The sequence below is a fragment of the Vanessa atalanta genome, chromosome 30, assembly GCF_905147765.1.
Source record: "Vanessa atalanta chromosome 30, ilVanAtal1.2, whole genome shotgun sequence".
Lineage (NCBI taxonomy): Eukaryota > Metazoa > Arthropoda > Insecta > Lepidoptera > Nymphalidae > Vanessa > Vanessa atalanta.
Window position 1 is genome coordinate 1,682,732 of NC_061900.1, and position 17,955 is coordinate 1,700,686.

General features: G+C 35.5%; 1 protein-coding gene across 2 annotated transcripts; it reads right to left on the reverse strand.

The window, feature by feature from the left end:
- Positions 1-1,349: 1,349 nt before the first annotated feature.
- On the reverse strand, positions 1,350-12,728 carry LOC125075166. Of its 2 annotated transcripts, none has more exons than XM_047686791.1 (11): positions 12,498-12,728; positions 11,941-12,093; positions 10,914-11,048; positions 9,316-9,456; positions 8,321-8,383; positions 7,684-7,775; positions 7,104-7,256; positions 6,122-6,237; positions 5,124-5,207; positions 3,645-3,766; positions 1,350-2,868 (listed from the first exon to the last, which is right to left on the reverse strand). In XM_047686791.1, exons 1-11 carry the CDS (start codon positions 12,672-12,674, stop codon positions 1,471-1,473), a joined length of 2,634 nt encoding a protein of 877 aa, XP_047542747.1. In that variant the 5' UTR covers positions 12,675-12,728; the 3' UTR covers positions 1,350-1,470. The 2 variants fall into 2 exon arrangements, with proteins under 2 accessions (XP_047542747.1, XP_047542746.1); XM_047686790.1 differs by having other exon boundaries at positions 11,935-12,093.
- Positions 12,729-17,955: the final 5,227 nt, after the last annotated feature.

A 17,955-nucleotide genomic window follows, 5' to 3' on the forward strand; every position in this document is an offset into this window, starting at 1 on the left:
AGTTTGATATTGTATTTTAATTAAACCCTTCTGATTTTTCTGATATGTGTGATTTTAAATGAGAAAGTGTCATATTAAAGTTACAAATAGTTTTGAAAACAGAGGTAAAATAGAAATTGTTCCACGGTTTTATTATATCCTTACCCTTACCAGTACCTACTCGTGTTTTCTTCCAAAGACTTGGATACCTTCCGATACATAATTCACGAGAATCTTGGCGATATATCAGGGCCTACTCCTTTATCAATATTTAGAGATTTTAATTATGATAGTATTTCTTGTTCAGTAGTAATTATATCACTAATCGGAAAATTACATTGGAATGTATTTTAGTTAGTGCAGAATTGACAGGTATTGTATTAGAAACATTGTATATGGTTGAAAAATATTGAAAAAATTTATCGCAAATGTCTTTTCTGTTAGTAAACAGTTATCGATAGTCATTAATGACGGATAATCATAATTTTTCTTTACAAAGATTATTTAGATAAAGAGTAAAAAAACTTTGGTTTAACTTTAGAATTGTATCATATTTACTTCGTGGTAGGGCTTTGGACTAGTTCATCTATGTAGGTACCTCATCACATATTCTACCGCCAAACAGCAGTACAGTATTGTTGTGTTCGGGTTGGATGAGGATAATGGAAGGATGAGTGAGCCAGTGTAACTACAGGCACAAGGGACATAACATCTTAGTTTCCAAGGTTGGTGGCGCATTGGTGATGTAAGGAATGGTTAATATTTCTTACAGCACCATTCCCTATGTGACCATTTATAAGCATGCCTATTTGCTCGTCCAACATATATCATAAGAAAATATATATAATTGGCTATTCAGAGAAAAGAGAAAAGTAATCGAAAATATTCAAACTTAGGGTTGCTGTTTTAAGGTGGGTTAAGATGATTAATTATATTATTTAAACTTCAGATATATTTTCGTGTAAGTGTAATCACAGGCACAAGGGACATAACATCTTAGTTCCCAAAGTTGGCGGCGCATAGGTGTTGTAAGGAATGATAATATTTCTTACAGTGCCTTTGTCTATGGGCGGTGGTGACCACTTACCATCAGGTGGCCCATTTGCTCGTCCGCCAACCAATGCCATAAAAAAAAAAAAAATTGATAGTTGATTGATATTAGTAGAAGATAATAATATACTAATATTATAAATGCGAAAGTAACTCTGTCTGTCTGTTATGTTTTTCCTGTTAGAGTACTGAATCAACACTAATGACATCTGGTGTGAACCAAGGTTTAACCCCGCTTTAGCTTTAAGGCTACGTTTTTACACCTAAAACCTACGGCCACCCTAAAAGCTATTATAAAAATAAAAATAAAACAAATCCTCTATAAATCTTTTAACTAAAATATTTTAATCATAGAAAAAAAAACTTTAATATATATTATAATATTGAACTTTTTACGAGAACGTTTGTTGAAAAGAAGTATATATACAATAATGAATAACTTCACTCGTTGAGATTAAAGTCATCATCGGATATGCTTTCAAGATCAGCCGATTTCACAGAACTTGGTATCACATCAGCTATTCTGTCTATAACACTGTCACTTTCCTTCTCGCGTTCCGCTTCATATTTCGCATCTTCCGTCTCGTTCTCGCCTATCTGTGCGTCGAGAGCTTCCATTAGTTTATTGTCATCCATTTCTGAATCACTCAGATCTTCCAAATCATCCATCGTGATCTTGTCCTCTGGACTCTTTTCACCATTGACATGTGTTACGTTTTTAATATGACTGTTTTCTTTGACGTTGTTCACATTTTCTGTATATTCTGTTGCTGTATTGGATGACTTACAATCAATGGATTTGTTTTCTGTTACATTATCTGTACTATCGATTTTGTTTAAAACATCTTCGCTATCAACCTTAGTTCTACTAGTTTCTGCGTTTTCTATTGCATTTAATTCAGTTGGTTCACTTAGGGTACTATCATTTACAACTTTAATATTACTATTAACACTTTGTGAGTTATCTTCTGAGTTAATTTCATTTGATTTCGTCTCTATTTGTAAATCTTTTGTTTCAGTATAATCTTTTTCAATTAAAACATTACTATTTAGCTCTTGACTTTGTAGATTTTCTTCTGAATGTTCAACAGTATCGTCTTTGTCTATATGTGTGTCAGTTGGACCTTCTTCGTTCTGTTTACTTGATTCAATTTCATTTTCTTTTGAGTTCAGATCACCAGCTACTTCAATTTCCTTATTTATCACATTTTCTTCTAAACTTCTTCCACTTTCTACGTCTAGAGCATCAGAATCCTTTGATGTTGGTACATTTTCACATTCTCTACTAGTAATATTGCACGGATTATCATCACTTTTAACAGTATCTGTTTTAAATATATCTTTATTACAAAACAACGAATCAAAATCATCATTAGTGACGTTCGGTGCATTTTCATCGCCAAACAACGAATCGCTATCACCGCTCCTATTTGCTTTACTTGTATCGATAGAATCATCGATTTTCTCATCATCGAGACTATCGATTATATTATCGATACCCCGTTTCAGTTCGGTATCGAAGTCGCTAACATTCAATATCGAATCGAACGCTTTTTCTGCTTTGACTTTTCTGCGTTTCTTCGGGACTTTGCCGAGGAATTTTCTTGAGAATATTGTCTTGATCGATAACGTGACTAAGCTTTCGATTTTCTTCCTAGGAACATCCGCTAGGTCCCCGTCACTCTCTGTGTCATCGGAGTCCCAGTGGACGTATTTATCAGCATCTAACGCTTCCTTTATATCATCGTTTATGTCAACCATATAGCCTGGTTCGAATTTAATGCGCGTACTTCCCGTCGATATGTAGGGATACAGGACGTTCTTGTCTAGGCCGAAATCCTGTGAAAAATTAAATAACATAAGCAACGGATTTTGTAATATCATTTATAGGACCTTAAATTATTTTGTGAATGACAATGTACAATTTAAACAATATTTTTACCACTACTTGTGACCAACAACACTTGAAGCTTTGTGCAAGTCCGTCTGGGTAGGTATCACACACACATCACGAATCCCAAGTAACAGTAATACTTTGTAATGTTGTATTTCGGTTCAAATGGTGAATAAGCCAGTGTAACTTTTGGCCCAAGGGACATGACATCTTAGCTTCCAAGACTGTTGGCGCATTGGCGATATAAGCGCCAATATTGGCAGTTGGCTTTGCTTATAATATACAAGCTAACTGTGCAGGTGATATGATAGTACAAGTATTTTTAAATACACTCGTAGACTATTTACAAATTCGATGTGACGGCAAGCTGACACGACCAACTACCAAACTACAAACTCTAACAATACTATCCTCTGCTAAGTTGGCTAAACTATGTAATTAACTGAAATATACCCACGAAAACTAACATTTTCGTTTTTAAATAGATTAGCTAGCATAGTGTAGAGTTAGATTGAACATAATGTTTGCGATAGGGTTTAGGGGGGTGCTGGGTAAGGGCAAGGGATCAAGATAGAACCTCCGTCGTTTAAAATCGACGGTACACCATTGGACTATTGATGCCATAACAGTAAAGTCGATCAAAATACTTTACGTTTTAGTACATGAAACACTTACTCAAGCAAAAGCTTTTAGCATGCAAATATTTCGTGAACTCTCTTACATGTTGAACACCGGATACGTCGTAGTGCTCCCCCGAGACGTTCGCGAGTATCGGGTCGCAGCGCGCCACGCGCACTTGCAGCGGCTTCAGTAGCCGACGGATCTTCGGTTGGATATACACTTCTGCAATTAAATAACGATTACGTCATCACGATCGAATTTCTCCCCCTCCTCTATTTAATAATAATAGTGTAATTCTTATGAGCATTGCATCTCTGTCTATTAGTTATCTCTTTCTCACGTATGGTATTCTGTTTATTGATAATGTCAAAGGGTGCCCAACTACGAAGGACATTTGATAGTGCAGGCGTGTGTGCGTAAGCTAACACTAGTGTACTCTCGGATCCCTTACTTTGATAGATCCTTCCCTTTTTTATAACAAAGGTGACAAAGGCGGACGGCCAAAATCCAATGGTACGGCAAATCCGAATCGGAAAGAGTATAGGCTTAACATGCTCTCCGAGTCACGAGAATGTACACACATCCAACTTCAAGACTTTTACTGAATACATCAAACATACAATCGGCCCGATTTAAATTAACTAACAAAAGAATGAGTATGGATTACTAAGTTTATTATAATTTTAATGAAATAATTTTATATATAACTCGAGACCCGCCCCGGCTACGGACGGGTGCAATGTGGGTTATCCCTAAGAGATAGACATATACCATCGCGGACTTTTTTGAAGACCTTTTTAAGGCGTACAATACTGTGTTATATTATTTTGATCTATCTCGTTGGGTTCAGCCAGCGTTTACAATGTAAGCACAAAAAATGTGTTTATTTACGACATCACTTTAGAAACCTCTAAAATTATCAGTGTTTCTCTGCTATACAATGCATGTGTTATACATATAAACCTTCCTCTCGAATCACTCTATCAATAAAATAAAACCTCAGTATCAAAATCCGTTGCGTAGTTTATAAGGTCTAAGCATACATAGTGACAGACAGCGGGAAGCGACTTTGTTTTATACTATGTAATGATTTATACCTAATTATATACATACATATGTGTATGAATGTTACATATCAAGTACTGTACATTATTTTATTTCAAATATATTATTATTTGACTTTTTTATTTTCCCTGAATGATGTAGTGCTGTTGACCCTACTGGCCTTTACAGCGTCACCGGACTTTGGGGCGAGTAATAAACTCAGCCTTGAAATTGAACCCTTTCGGACTCGGGGTTGACGTTCGTCCTGTGGGTGTCTCCTATGAGATCGCACCTCGGCTCAGAACGTAGCCGGTGGGGTAATTAATAAACTGTAATGTATTTATATATAATGTTTATCTCTGCTATGTACACCCCTATCTCTTTCTATATCCGCGCCTTTCCTCTACCTTAAGGTTGTCTGGAAGAGATAGCTGTTCTAGCGAAAATCTGCTTGTGCATCTTTCATGAATGTGACTAAAGTATGTCTTTATTGGTGTACAATAAAGTGTAATTTGTTTTGATTTGAAAAAATTACCTTTCCTCCTTTGAACGCAAGTCCGTTTGTGTTGTATTAAACTTTTATGTGAATAGAAATGCTTGTCGCATTTGTTACAAGCACCTGAAACAGAACGAAGTTAAACTTAATTTGATATTAAACTCTAATGCTTATCAAAGAACTGATTTCTCTACACTGTTCCAACCACAAGAGGACTGAAGGCAAATGAACAACTTTTGACATCGAATCGAAGCGATATCATTGGTCGAAATATTCTTTACTAGCTGTCGCCCGCGGCTTCGCTCGCGTTTAAGTGGTTGCTTGTCATGTGTTCGGCAAAAAAGTAGCCTATGTCTTTCCTTGGAGTTCAAATTTGCTTCATACAAAATTTCATCATCGGTTCATTAGTTCGGCAATGAAAGAGCGACAGACAGACTGACAGACAGACAGAGTTAGTCTCACATTTATAATATTAGTATAGATTCAAATTGGATCATAAAAGCACTTTTGAATCGTCACGTTGAATTAAGTGTAAAGCTAACACCAGTTCGGAAAGTAGATTCTATCGAGCAGAACTGATAAGGAAATCAGTGGTTACTCTTTTTTCACCATTTTAACTATAGAGTAGGTCAGTAAAGAACGGTAAAGGTCGGGTTCAAACCCAGGCAGGCACCACTGAAATTTCATGTGCTTAATTTGTGTTTATAATTAATGTCGTGCTCGGCGGTGAAGGAAAACATCGTGAGGAAACCTGCATGTGTCTAATTTCAACGAAATTCTGCCACATGTGTATTCCGCCAACCCGCATTGGAGCAGCGTGGTGGAATATGCTCCAAACCTTCTCCTCAAAGGGAGAGGAGGCCTTTATCCCAGCAGTGGGACATTTACGGGCTGCTAATGCTAATGTAATGCAGTAAAGAACAATTAAATTTTTATATACCCTTTAAAACAGAACAAAAAAATACTGGATATTACTGTTTGACTTACCCAGACGGGCATAAAGTAAAATTAAGATAATAATAATAAATAAAACTAACCTCCTTGTTTGGGACACCTATGGATGTTCAGAAGCATCTTGCTCGTGAATGACTTCCTGCAATCCGTACACTTCACCTCTTTGTTCTCCTTCTTGTTTTGTTTCCTATCTGCTTGCCTGGAAACATTATTGCAATGTATATTAAGTATCATCCTTATCTAGTGCACAGAAGTTATGATAGTGCACAAGGGTGTGCATAAACACAGAATTCAGGAAGGGGAATATTTTACACACTTTTTTTATATGATATAGGTAGGCAGATGGGCAAATGGGCCTTATGCTAAGTAATCACCACCGCCCTTAGACAACGCCACTGTTAGAAATATTAACCATTCCTGACGACCTCCGTGGTCGAGTAGTGTGCACACCGGTTTTCATGGGTACACTCCGAGGTCCCGGGTTCGATTCCCAGCCGAGTCAATGTAGAAAAAGTTCTTTAGTTTTCTACGATGTCTTGGGTCTGGGTGTTTGTGGTACCGTCGTTACTACTGATTTCCATAACACAAGTGCTTTAGCTACTTACATTGGGATCAGAGTAATGTATGTGATGTTGTCTAATATTTATTTATTTATTCCTTGCATCATCAATGCACCACCAACCTTGGAAACTGAGATGTTATGTCTCTTGTGCCTCTAGTTAGTTAATAGCATCATTCTTCCAGTACGACAATATCACAATGGTTTAAGGACCGCCGAGTGACGTCAAATTCACAGGCTATTGTCACCTCTACTCCTTATACAACGCTTAAGGGGAGGTAAGTAAGAATATTAGTAATACCACAACGGACTTTGCTATTATTCTTAAGAAGAACAGAAAGAGTCATGTTTCTTAAATTCCAGCCTTCCGGTGTTGCAGATGTTCATGAGTAGTCACTTTCCATCAGGTGAGACTCCCGGTCGTTCACCGTTTATGCCATAAAAAAAACATACGGATACCAGGTAAACATCACAATTTCTCGACAGAAAACACCAATAATACTGACTTGTGCGAATGTGATCTCATGTGATTGTTCAGCGACCGGTAGTTGTCGAACTCCGCCTTGCAAATGTTACACTTGTGCGACGCTGGCGGAGACTTGGACTTAATGTTCGGTGACGTTCGCGTCGCGCGTTGCGGCAACGGCCTCTCTTGGATCCTGGAATTGAGGAATCGGTGGTTAAATTTCCGGACACTTGGCAGGGTTTTGTGCAAGTCTGGGATGGTAGTCCTCAGATACCCATCGTCATACAGATAGTGTTCCGGTTTGAAGGGTTAGTAAGTAGGGTAAGTAGTTTTCCACAGACTCAAAAGACATGAGGAGAGTGCCTTTGCTCTGCCGAAGAAGACTGCAGAAGGGTTCGACGCTATGCACTACTCCCCCACCACAAGCATTTCTTGCATGCAGTTCACCGCCTTGGAAACTAAAATGTAACATAATTCCGTCCATTGTGTCTATGGTTACACTGGCACTCAAAGAGAACAATATTAAGTATCACCGATTGGCGGTAGAAAATCTGATAAGTGAAAAAAATCTGATAAGTCAAAAGACAGGCAGCTTGTAGTATTAAATATACAGTACTTACTTGACTTTTTTATTTTGCATCTCTTTCTTGCTAGCCACGTCTCTGTCCCGCGGCCTCTTCAGCCTCGGGGACAGATACGAACTATCTTCACTCTGAAATAACCATTATTATTGAATATTGGCAATCATACTGGTGTAAAATATTCATTAATATAATATATCAATAAACAAAACCACTCAAAATCAAAAACCACCACCACCACCGGTTACCACCGGTTCGGAATGTAGATTCTACCGAGAACTGCGTGTCTACTACACGCCAATGTGTTTGCGAGTTACTTTACAGTACAAACCAGTGGTAGTCTTAGATTTAATTTAATAAATAATCCTATAGCATCAAATGTGCTTTCAGATTCAATTTAGGATTTTTTGACGACCTCCGTGGTCGGGTAGTGTGTACACCGGTTTTCATGGGTACACCACTCGCCGGGAATCGAACCCGGCCGACTCGATGCAGTTCATTATTTTTCTATGTTGTCTTGTCTATGTGGTCTGGATGCTTGTGGTACCGTCGTTACTTCTGATTTTCCATAACACAAGTGCTTTAGCTACTGACATTGGGATCAGATCACATACATTAGTATGTGATTTTGTCCAATATATATTTATTATAATTAAATATATATTTGTGATTCTACCTTAATATCTCTTTGACTCTTCAATATCGACTTGGGCATTGAATCCGACGTTTTCTTCGATTTCTGAAAATGATCACAATTTCATTTATTAAACGGTTGTCAGATCATAGTGACGTCGCATCGTAAATTGTCAACATTTCACAGGCGAGATACGGGGTGAATTCTTACACAATCAGCGGCTTGTCACTTTAAATATATTACACGATTTTTTAGAACTCTTTTTAACGTTAAACAATTATTATTATTTATTATTATGTACTAGCTGTGCCCGCGACTTCGTGCACGTTATTTGAATTTAAGTTATTAGTTTATTGTAGCGTGATTGCGTTTTTATTCTATATATAATTCTAAAATAAAAGTAGCCTTAGTTACTCTTTATTACATCCGCTATCTGCCAGTGAAAGTCCCGTCGAAATCGGTTCAACCGTTCCAGAGATTAGCCGGAACAAACAGACAGACAGAAATTGTAAAAAATGTTATTTTGGTATATGTACCGTGTATACATACATATGCATTTAGTAAAAATGGGTAATTTTAATATTACAAACAGACACTCCAATTTTATTATATGTATAGATGCCGTGATGACAAACGGCATAACCCTCATTACGTTTATATTATACGGACTGTGTGTGTGTGCGTGAGTGAGTGAGTGAGTGAGTGAGTGAGTGAGTGAGTGCGTGCGTGCGTGTATGTGTGAGTGTGTGTGTGTGTGTGTGTGTGTGTGTGTGTGTGAGAGTGGGTGAGTGGGTGAGTGGATGAGCGAATAACTATAAATGCTTTCAATAACAATCCAATTCGGATTGACACCTGAGCCCAGCGGTTAAAACGGATGCATATTAACAAAAGATTGCGATTTCAAAACCGTAATGTATTTATAATTCATCTTCATCACACAACAAAAGAATATTTTCAGCCAAAGTTTCTATTTTAGCTTGCCAGATGACAGACAACATACATTGTGGGTTAAATAATAGCTCGGTTAAACAATCTACCTGCAACTTGCTGAGCTTTTCGTCTTCATCGTTATATCTCTTCGTACCTCTCAAGCGCGGCGGACTGGGTTGCTTGCTTCGTAGAGCCCTCGCCTCATTCCTTTTATCGTGAGAGTCTCTTCTGGACATATTATTTGACATCTGTAAATTTTAGGCATAGTTTATTCTTAAGGTCAAAAATAATTTCATATAAATGGTTTACAGGCAGCCTAGCGATATAAAAAGGTTCAATCCTGAACCCTTGAGCTACTGTTGTCTATTCTAGAACAATTTTAAGCTTAAATGGAGGGGGCAATAGGGGGGAGGGGAATAGCAATATTAACAATTCTTTCAAAAGTTTCTTATTTGTTCAAATATTTTAGAAAGACTTTGAAATATGGGTTTGTTTAATAAAATTAAAGCTTAAAATAACCCAATAAAAAAGCTTTTTCTATAGAAAATAAATTAGTGGCAGATGTCATATATTTAACTGCCCAAAAGCAATATGTACTTAGTATCGCAGTGAAGAGGTGACCACTAACCATCAGGTGGTCCATTTGCCTGTACCCTAACTGCATTAAAAAAAATAATTGAAATAACAGATCATATATTCCATTCTAATAACATCAGTAGTTTGTTTTTTAACGAAACAAAAACAAAACATGGAGGAGGTATTCTCTTAAGTGCCAAGATTATTGATATTGAAAAAACCTTGTTTTTTCAATATCAATAATATCATAAGGGATGCAAACAGGGTGAACAATACACGATGAAGTTGATCTCTAAACCAACACTAGTGTCAAGTCAATCAAAATAGATGACTTCACAATTTATCTTACTTTACGATGTTCATATAATTTGCTTCATTATTTTATTATTAATTACGTACATAGATTATTAATATTTTTATATATTCGCATTGTAACTAAAAACTGATTTCAATTATGCCAAATTAGTTGAGCTTCTCATGTGTACATAAATACACATTTATTACAAATCCATCATTATCATATTTAACCAATTTAAAAACAAATTAAATTACACGAAACCTCATGAATCACTGCATCCAGTAGTGAAAACCATATGAAAAACAGCTTAGTAGTATGAGTTTCTCAGAATCTTTATTTTTTATAATATTAGTCAGCCAAATGTGTGAAACGACCTACGTCTTTGTGGTATATTATGATATTTACTTGGTGGTAGGGCTTTGTGCAAGCCCATCTGGGTAGATACCACCCACTCATCAGATATTCTGCCGCCACACAGCAATACTTGGTACTGTTGTGTTCCGGTTTGAAGGGTGAGTAAGCCAGTGTGATTTCAGGCACAGAGGACATAACATCTCAGTTGCCAAGGTTGGTTGGCACATTGGGGAAGGTAAAGGATGATAATTATTTCTAACAGGGCAGTCCTAAGCACTTAATATCAGGTGTCCCTTGTACATAGTGCCAATGTCTATGGGCGGTTCTGACCACTTAATATCAGGTGTCCCATTTGCCAGTATGCCTACCTATTACATAAAATATATATATATATATATAAAGCAATATAACCTTGTACAAATTAATAAACATACTCTTCTAAATAATTATCTAATAATCATCACAGACTATACGCACCATTACATTGCTATCACCTTTTTTATTCTTGGTACTTTTACTTAATTTATTCCTAGACCTTAATGAATGTTCATTCGAATCTTCATTGATAAATACAGGTTCTGTAACACCGAGGATGCAGTCTCCGGCGTCTGGCTGGAAATTATTAAACAGCTATTAGGTAAACAAACTAGTACATTGCAATTTGTCTATTGGCAGCTAATCTATAGCCTATTCCAATGTAAGTAGCAAGAAAGATAAAAAAACCTTAGATTTACGTATTTCATGCGATTTGCTAATAACTCAGCTATATTGTGCACTACTAAGAGCTTATGATTAATATATCTTTATTTATAATACAACACTATTACACTAAACTACTTATTTATACTTTTATTTTACTTCCAAAATTCCTATAAGTTTAGTCGACATTCAAAATGCAAATTTTTGACAAATCCATAGTGAATATCATAGATTAATACAGCTCATGACAAATTATGTCACACCAATTCACTGTCAAATGTTGTTTATTTGGTTTTTTTACTCATATGGTTGGAATAGACTATATATCCTAAGCTTGACTTGGCTACATAAATCTGCTGTCGAGTCATGTTTACTGATGGTTCAGAATGAGAAAAAGAAAGTAGAGTATATGCATGTTTATGCACTATGTAATTATCAAGATTATTCAGGACAATATAAAGTTGATATAATATAAATAAAAATACATGTCATGACAAATATAGGTTGTTTTATAAATTTAAGCCAAATTCGGGGGGCGTTATTTATTTTTTAAAGAATACTAGCAATGCTCCCAATTAGTTAAGCTTATCACTTGTGTTAGGAGTGGGTACGACAATAACCCAAGGGGTCAGGATCGATCCTGCATCTTTTTACATCTCTAGGCTTCCTGTAAACCATTGCGCTATTAACGCAATAAATATATGTATTAATATAGTTATATAATATAATAAGATGTATACTCCTAAAATGTTAAATTGGATTTTTTTCAAGTTGTATATAAATTTGAGTCAGTTTTTACCCTTACCGCTCCTCGAGGCATAGCCTGTGGAGGCAGGCCCAGTCTCAACCTTGTCCTTTTGTTGGTGTGTCTGCACATTTCCAGGAATTCATAGAAATCGTTGACTTTATCGACGCATAATTCGCATATCAACGGGGGCATTTTGTCGTCTTGGTGGACCTGAAAATTAATATCTTTAAGCACGTGATATTAGTAAAAAGTATTTAGTTTTGTTTATATTAGTTGTGAATAGTGAGCTTCTTTGTAGCACAGTAGTAGAAAATTCATTGAAGTCTTTGAAAACCGCAATTATTACGAAATTGTTAATATGTTTAATTTTTTTTGTAATTAAGTTGTCGTAATGATTGAAATTGAAAAGAAAGCGGAATAAAATATTTTAGTACTGAAATACGCGCAAACATCCCCGATTAAAATTAATTTCAAGTACATTAGAAGTGGGACACTGTCAAATAAAAACAGACATTGTTTGGTAACAAATAAAACGTCGTATTATAGGACACTTCACTACACTTAAAATATTCATATTTATCACATTATAGACAAGTAATTATGAGTTTATTAACCTCAATTTGGACACATTCGCGTATTTTCTGTTTGAGTTCCACTTCGGCGCCGTCTAAGTTGACAACATTTTGAATTATTGGCATTTTGTAGCCAGCACCAGCACCACAAAGCCGACATGCTCGATATATCTCATATATCGTTTGTTTCTCTATCTTTGAATTAATGAAACCATCCATTTTCTCATTTCTCCACAAATTGTACACAATATCAATATTAGCCGAGTAGTTGCCGCTTCGACGCCATTAATAATGTTGCCAGATAATTTTAATAATTGTCTATTACTTTTTTTTAAAATAGGTAAGGCAAAGGCAATCAATTAAACAGTTTTATTACATTCACAGTACTCAAAAATCAATGAAGTCTTAAGTATACATATTTATTTTATTATTACTTTTTAATAAGTAAATTGATATATTTATTAGTATATTTTTTACTAGTTTATAATAAAACTCTACAATAATTATACTATTTAAACGACAGTAACGAATAGATTCCTTATTAAACTACTGGTGTAATATAACTGTAGCAAAATGAAAAATCACTGAAGAATGACAGTCATATCTTTAATTTTATTCTCTATTAAGATATCATTATCATTCTTCTTTTTTATTGGATATAAACGCTTACTCTCAACTCTGATTTAATCTAAAACGTATGTTAGCGAGTAGCCCTAGCCTCCACGGTGCTATGTCATAGAATATTATCATTGATTATATCACATTAGTGTTGCATATAATTAATATAACCGAAACTATTTATTTTACATTATTATATATAACATTATTATTGTTTTTAATAATTTGTTAAACTTTTATATTATTTTATGTGGCATAATATTTAAGACTGGCGCAAATGCGTATATTTCTTTTTTTTTTTATATTGATGATCTGTCACAAGAATTAATAAAATAATTGCGAGGGATTGAGAAATATATTTGTTGGAGAATTAGTATCAAGCTTGAATTTATTTTGTCATCCTGATCTGCTGAAATTACACGCAGTACTTATATAATATTCTGTAAACTAAAAAGGAACGCTAATCAGAAGATGCATGCATTGCACTCAAGACCGGAAAACATAAACACCTTTTACAAACAATGTTATTTATCAACAAGGCAACGACTACGAGTCGGAGTCCAAAAGTACATACGGAGGATACCGGAGCAACAGCTATAGAAGTTAACAATTTAAATGATACCCAAAAATTAACGAATTTTGTCATCGACTACGGATCGCATACTGGATATCGGAATAAGAAAAGCGTCCGTCATTTTATTTTATTAGCCGATTATCATATAATTGTATAGAATGCGGATAGGTTCAGACAAATACGGATAGAAGCAGACGAATACGGGTAGTTCGACAAATGCTAATAGATTCAGACGAATGCAGGTAGGTCCAGACTATTGCGGATAGAGCAAGACGATTGCGGATAGTCAGACGAAGGCGGATATAGCCCGATGAATGCGATCGAGACAAAAACTATATTTTTTAAAAATGGAACTTATCGAACTTAGCCTATTGCTAGCATTTCGCTTAGAGTTTTGCCTAAAAAATTAGTTTTGCTAACACTTTTAGCAAAACTAATTTTTTATCATGGAAAATATAGAAATAGCTGAGATGCTTGCATTTCGTTGAGAGTTTTGCCTTGTTTATCTTGGCATAATCTGTTTTTTTTTTAAATGGTTAATATCGAGAATCTCGCTAGCATTAGCATTAGCATTAGCAGCCTGTAAATTTTCCCACTGCTGGGCTAAAGGCCTCTTCTCCCTTTGAGGAGAAGGTTTGGAGCATATTCACCCACGCTGCTCCAATGCGGTTTGGCGGAATACACATGTGGCTGAATTTCGTTGAAATTAGACACATGTAGGTTTCCTCACGATGTGTTCCTTCACCGCCGAGCACGAGATGAATTATAAACATAAATTAAGCACATAAAAATTCAGTGGTGCCTGCCGGGGTTTGAACCCGAAATCATCGGTCAAGATGCACGCGTTCTAACCACTGGGCCATCTAGCTCATCTCAATAAGTTTGATATTTTCCATTGTAAAAAAATAGATTATACCACCATTAACTCAGGCAAAACTCTCATTCAAATGCTATCATCTCACTCAGTTCTATTTTTTAGCATCTAAGCAATTTCGATATTTTCCATTCTAAAAAATTTGGTTTTGCTAAGGTTTATTTTTTTTTCTGGCATTGTATGCCTAAAAAAACGAGCATATGGGCCACCTGATGGTAAGTGGTCACCACCGCCCATAGACAAAGGCGCTGTAAGAAATATTAACCATTCCTTACATCACCAATGCGCCACCAACCTTGGGAACTAAGATGTTATGTCCCTTGTGCCTGTGATTGCACTGGCTCACTCACCCTTCCAACCGGAACACAACACTCAAGAGTACTGTTATTTGGCGGTAGAATATCTGATAAGTGGGTGGTACCTACCCAGACGTCACAAAGCCCTACCACCAATTAAGCTGTTAGAAGCCCTCTAAACGAAATGCTAGCATCTCAGCAATTTCGATATTGCTAATATGAAGCAATAAGAAATTTCCACCATTAACTTAGCCAAAACTCTAAGCGAAACGCTAGCACCTCGCTAAGTTCAATGTATACTTTCTAAATTTGATTCTGCCAAGATGTACATCTCGATGCAAATCTCTCAACGAAACGCTAGCATCTCGCCAAGTTTGATTGTTTCCATTCTTTAAATTTATTTTTCTCAAGATTAACTATTTATTAACTGAAATTAATCACTTGAACAACAAGTAATTTTATAACTAGTCTATTGAATGCTAATAAAGTCCTGGTCCAAACTTTTGGATTCGGATTTTGCGAATTATTAGCGCCGATCGATACGCGTCAGGTGAACAGTCTGCAGTTCAGTTCAGGCGAACAAATTCATGTGAGTGACATTGCAGACAAATTTAAAAATGGCTTCCGTTAGCACGCAGAAGATTTCTACAGTGTCTTAAGGTTTTCGTAAATAGTTCTGACATTTTTACGTTTAAAAAAGTTAATTGACGTAATGATCTGCTGAGTTATATAGTTCCTGATACTCTTTAGTAATAGTTCCGGCAATTTTACAGTTAATATCGTTGAAGAAATATTTATAGTAGGATCGTAAACAAGAAACAATATTAATCTCGACTGTAGACAATTTATAACTCCTTTGTTTCTTTGCTCGGAATTGCAACATGGGTATGTATCCAGTTTGAAGAGTGAGTGAGCCATTGTAACTATAGGCACAAGGGATTGGCGCATTGTAGCAATGTCTATGGGCAGTGGTACCATAAAAAAAAAAACTGAAAAACGTCAAAATAGAACACGTTCAGAAAATATTATATTATTACATGCACACTCCAGACGCACACGACGATCTGCTGGGCACATAATTTCAGATCGCCACATCCAGTGCGTAGTGCATTTATATCGTTGATATATTAATACAATAATTTTAAATTAGTTATTTAATTAGTCAATTGTTTTGAGCGTGTACAGTGTAATTGAATTTTGTACTCGTTAATGTGTTAATTAGAAATGCTTTGTACGTTTAAAGGTTTAAGTTGAAAATAACATTATTTTCGATAACATCGTTGAAGACAATATGACTTATTTCGTTTTCTTATGTAAGTTTTTTTTTTTTTAATGTTTTGAAATGAAAGATGTGTGCCTTTATATTTTAAAATAAATATAAAAAAAACTTCGATTGATTTAGATGACGTACCTGTTACTTATTGTTTTTTTTTATACACTATATGTATATATGTAGTATAGCATTACATTTCTGTGGTGTTTATGACGTAATAGTAAATTATCATGATCACTACATAGTATAAATCAAAGTCGCTTCCCGCTGTCTGTCTGTCCGTGTGTATGCTTAGTCTTAGCGATTTTAAGCAATGCAACATTAATCCTTATGCAATTAAGTACTTTAAATACATAGTACATTTAACATAGATGAATATGGCCGTTTATAACATGTAATTTAAATGAATATTTTCGAAGATATTACAGACTGGTTTCGCACGGGTACAATGCTGATACTATATACTACAGAACGTCTTTATATACAATGTTTACAGCTTTTTGGTCATTACAATACAAACCGCAATGTCCCTGCACTTTCAGTCTGTAATATCTTCGAAAATATCCATTTAAACCATATAACAAAAATAATAATGAAATTCCAGGTCTTGCGAATGCTGTTTTCGCCTCAATTCCACCCATTAATGAGCGTTTAGAAGCATTCACTCATTCAATTAAGAGAAGTACAGATCAGAAAGAAAATAAAAAAGAAAATATTCTACCTCCTCTTAAAGATTTTAATGATAGTTACTACCAGGATCGGAATCAAGATGGTTTCCGTAAAATAGATACTGAAAGACGAATATTCGATTGGATCAATAATATAATCACGAGTAATGATTCGGAAAAAACAGTTGAAAGAGCTAAGGAACAGAAAAGTGAAGACGCTGCTGACGTAACGAAGAATTTCCGTGATATAGAACGTAATTTAACAGTTACTCTCACGAAATTGAGTCACGTTTTGAACCAAATACTAAATATCGTCAAATATACGAGACACGGTCATTTTAAAAGTCTCAATAATGTGATAAAATCATCTATTTATAGTAAAAATCGTTACAAAAGAGACGTCAATGAAACGAACAAAGAGGAAAAGACAAATTTAAATAATACTATGGAACAGGAAAAAGGGAAAGATGTTGAGGATAATCAGGAGTTGGAAAAGGATGGAAGACGAACGATGCAAGGGAACCCTTTTGTAAGCAATGAAGTCAAAGAGAGACTGTTACATTATATTAATGAAGGTTTCGATGAGATTAAGAATAAAATCGAATCTCTTCGACAGTTAAAGAATACGTTTTCAAATAATGTCCATTATAAAATCGGTTATATAATAGCCAATCTTGATTCCCTGGATGCTAATATGAGAAAATTGAACGATCATCTGAATGTAAATGAGCGTACATTGAACGACACGAAGATATTAAGTCTGTATGATACCGTGAAGTCATCAACAACGGCTGTCAGAAATTTAATGGACGTACTTAAGAAATACGTTAATTCAAATGCGAATTAAACTGTGAGCGGCGTTTTGTATTTCATTGTTTTTTTTTGTATGATGTAAGCGTACGGGTAAATATTCCACGTGATGGTTAGAGGTCAGCACCGCTCATGTATATTAGCGCTGTAGGAAATTTTAGCTAATCCTTAAATCGACAATGTGACAGGAACTTTGAAGCTAAGATGTTATGTCCCTTGTCCCTTTAGTTACACTGGCTGACTTACCTTTAAAATACAACAATACTAAGTATTGGTACCTGTGTGATTGATACCAACTCAGACGCTCTTGCGCAAAACCCTTCCAAGTAGAAGTCATGTAGATTTCGTTTTCCTCAGTCATATCAGAGTTGAACTGAGATTGGATGA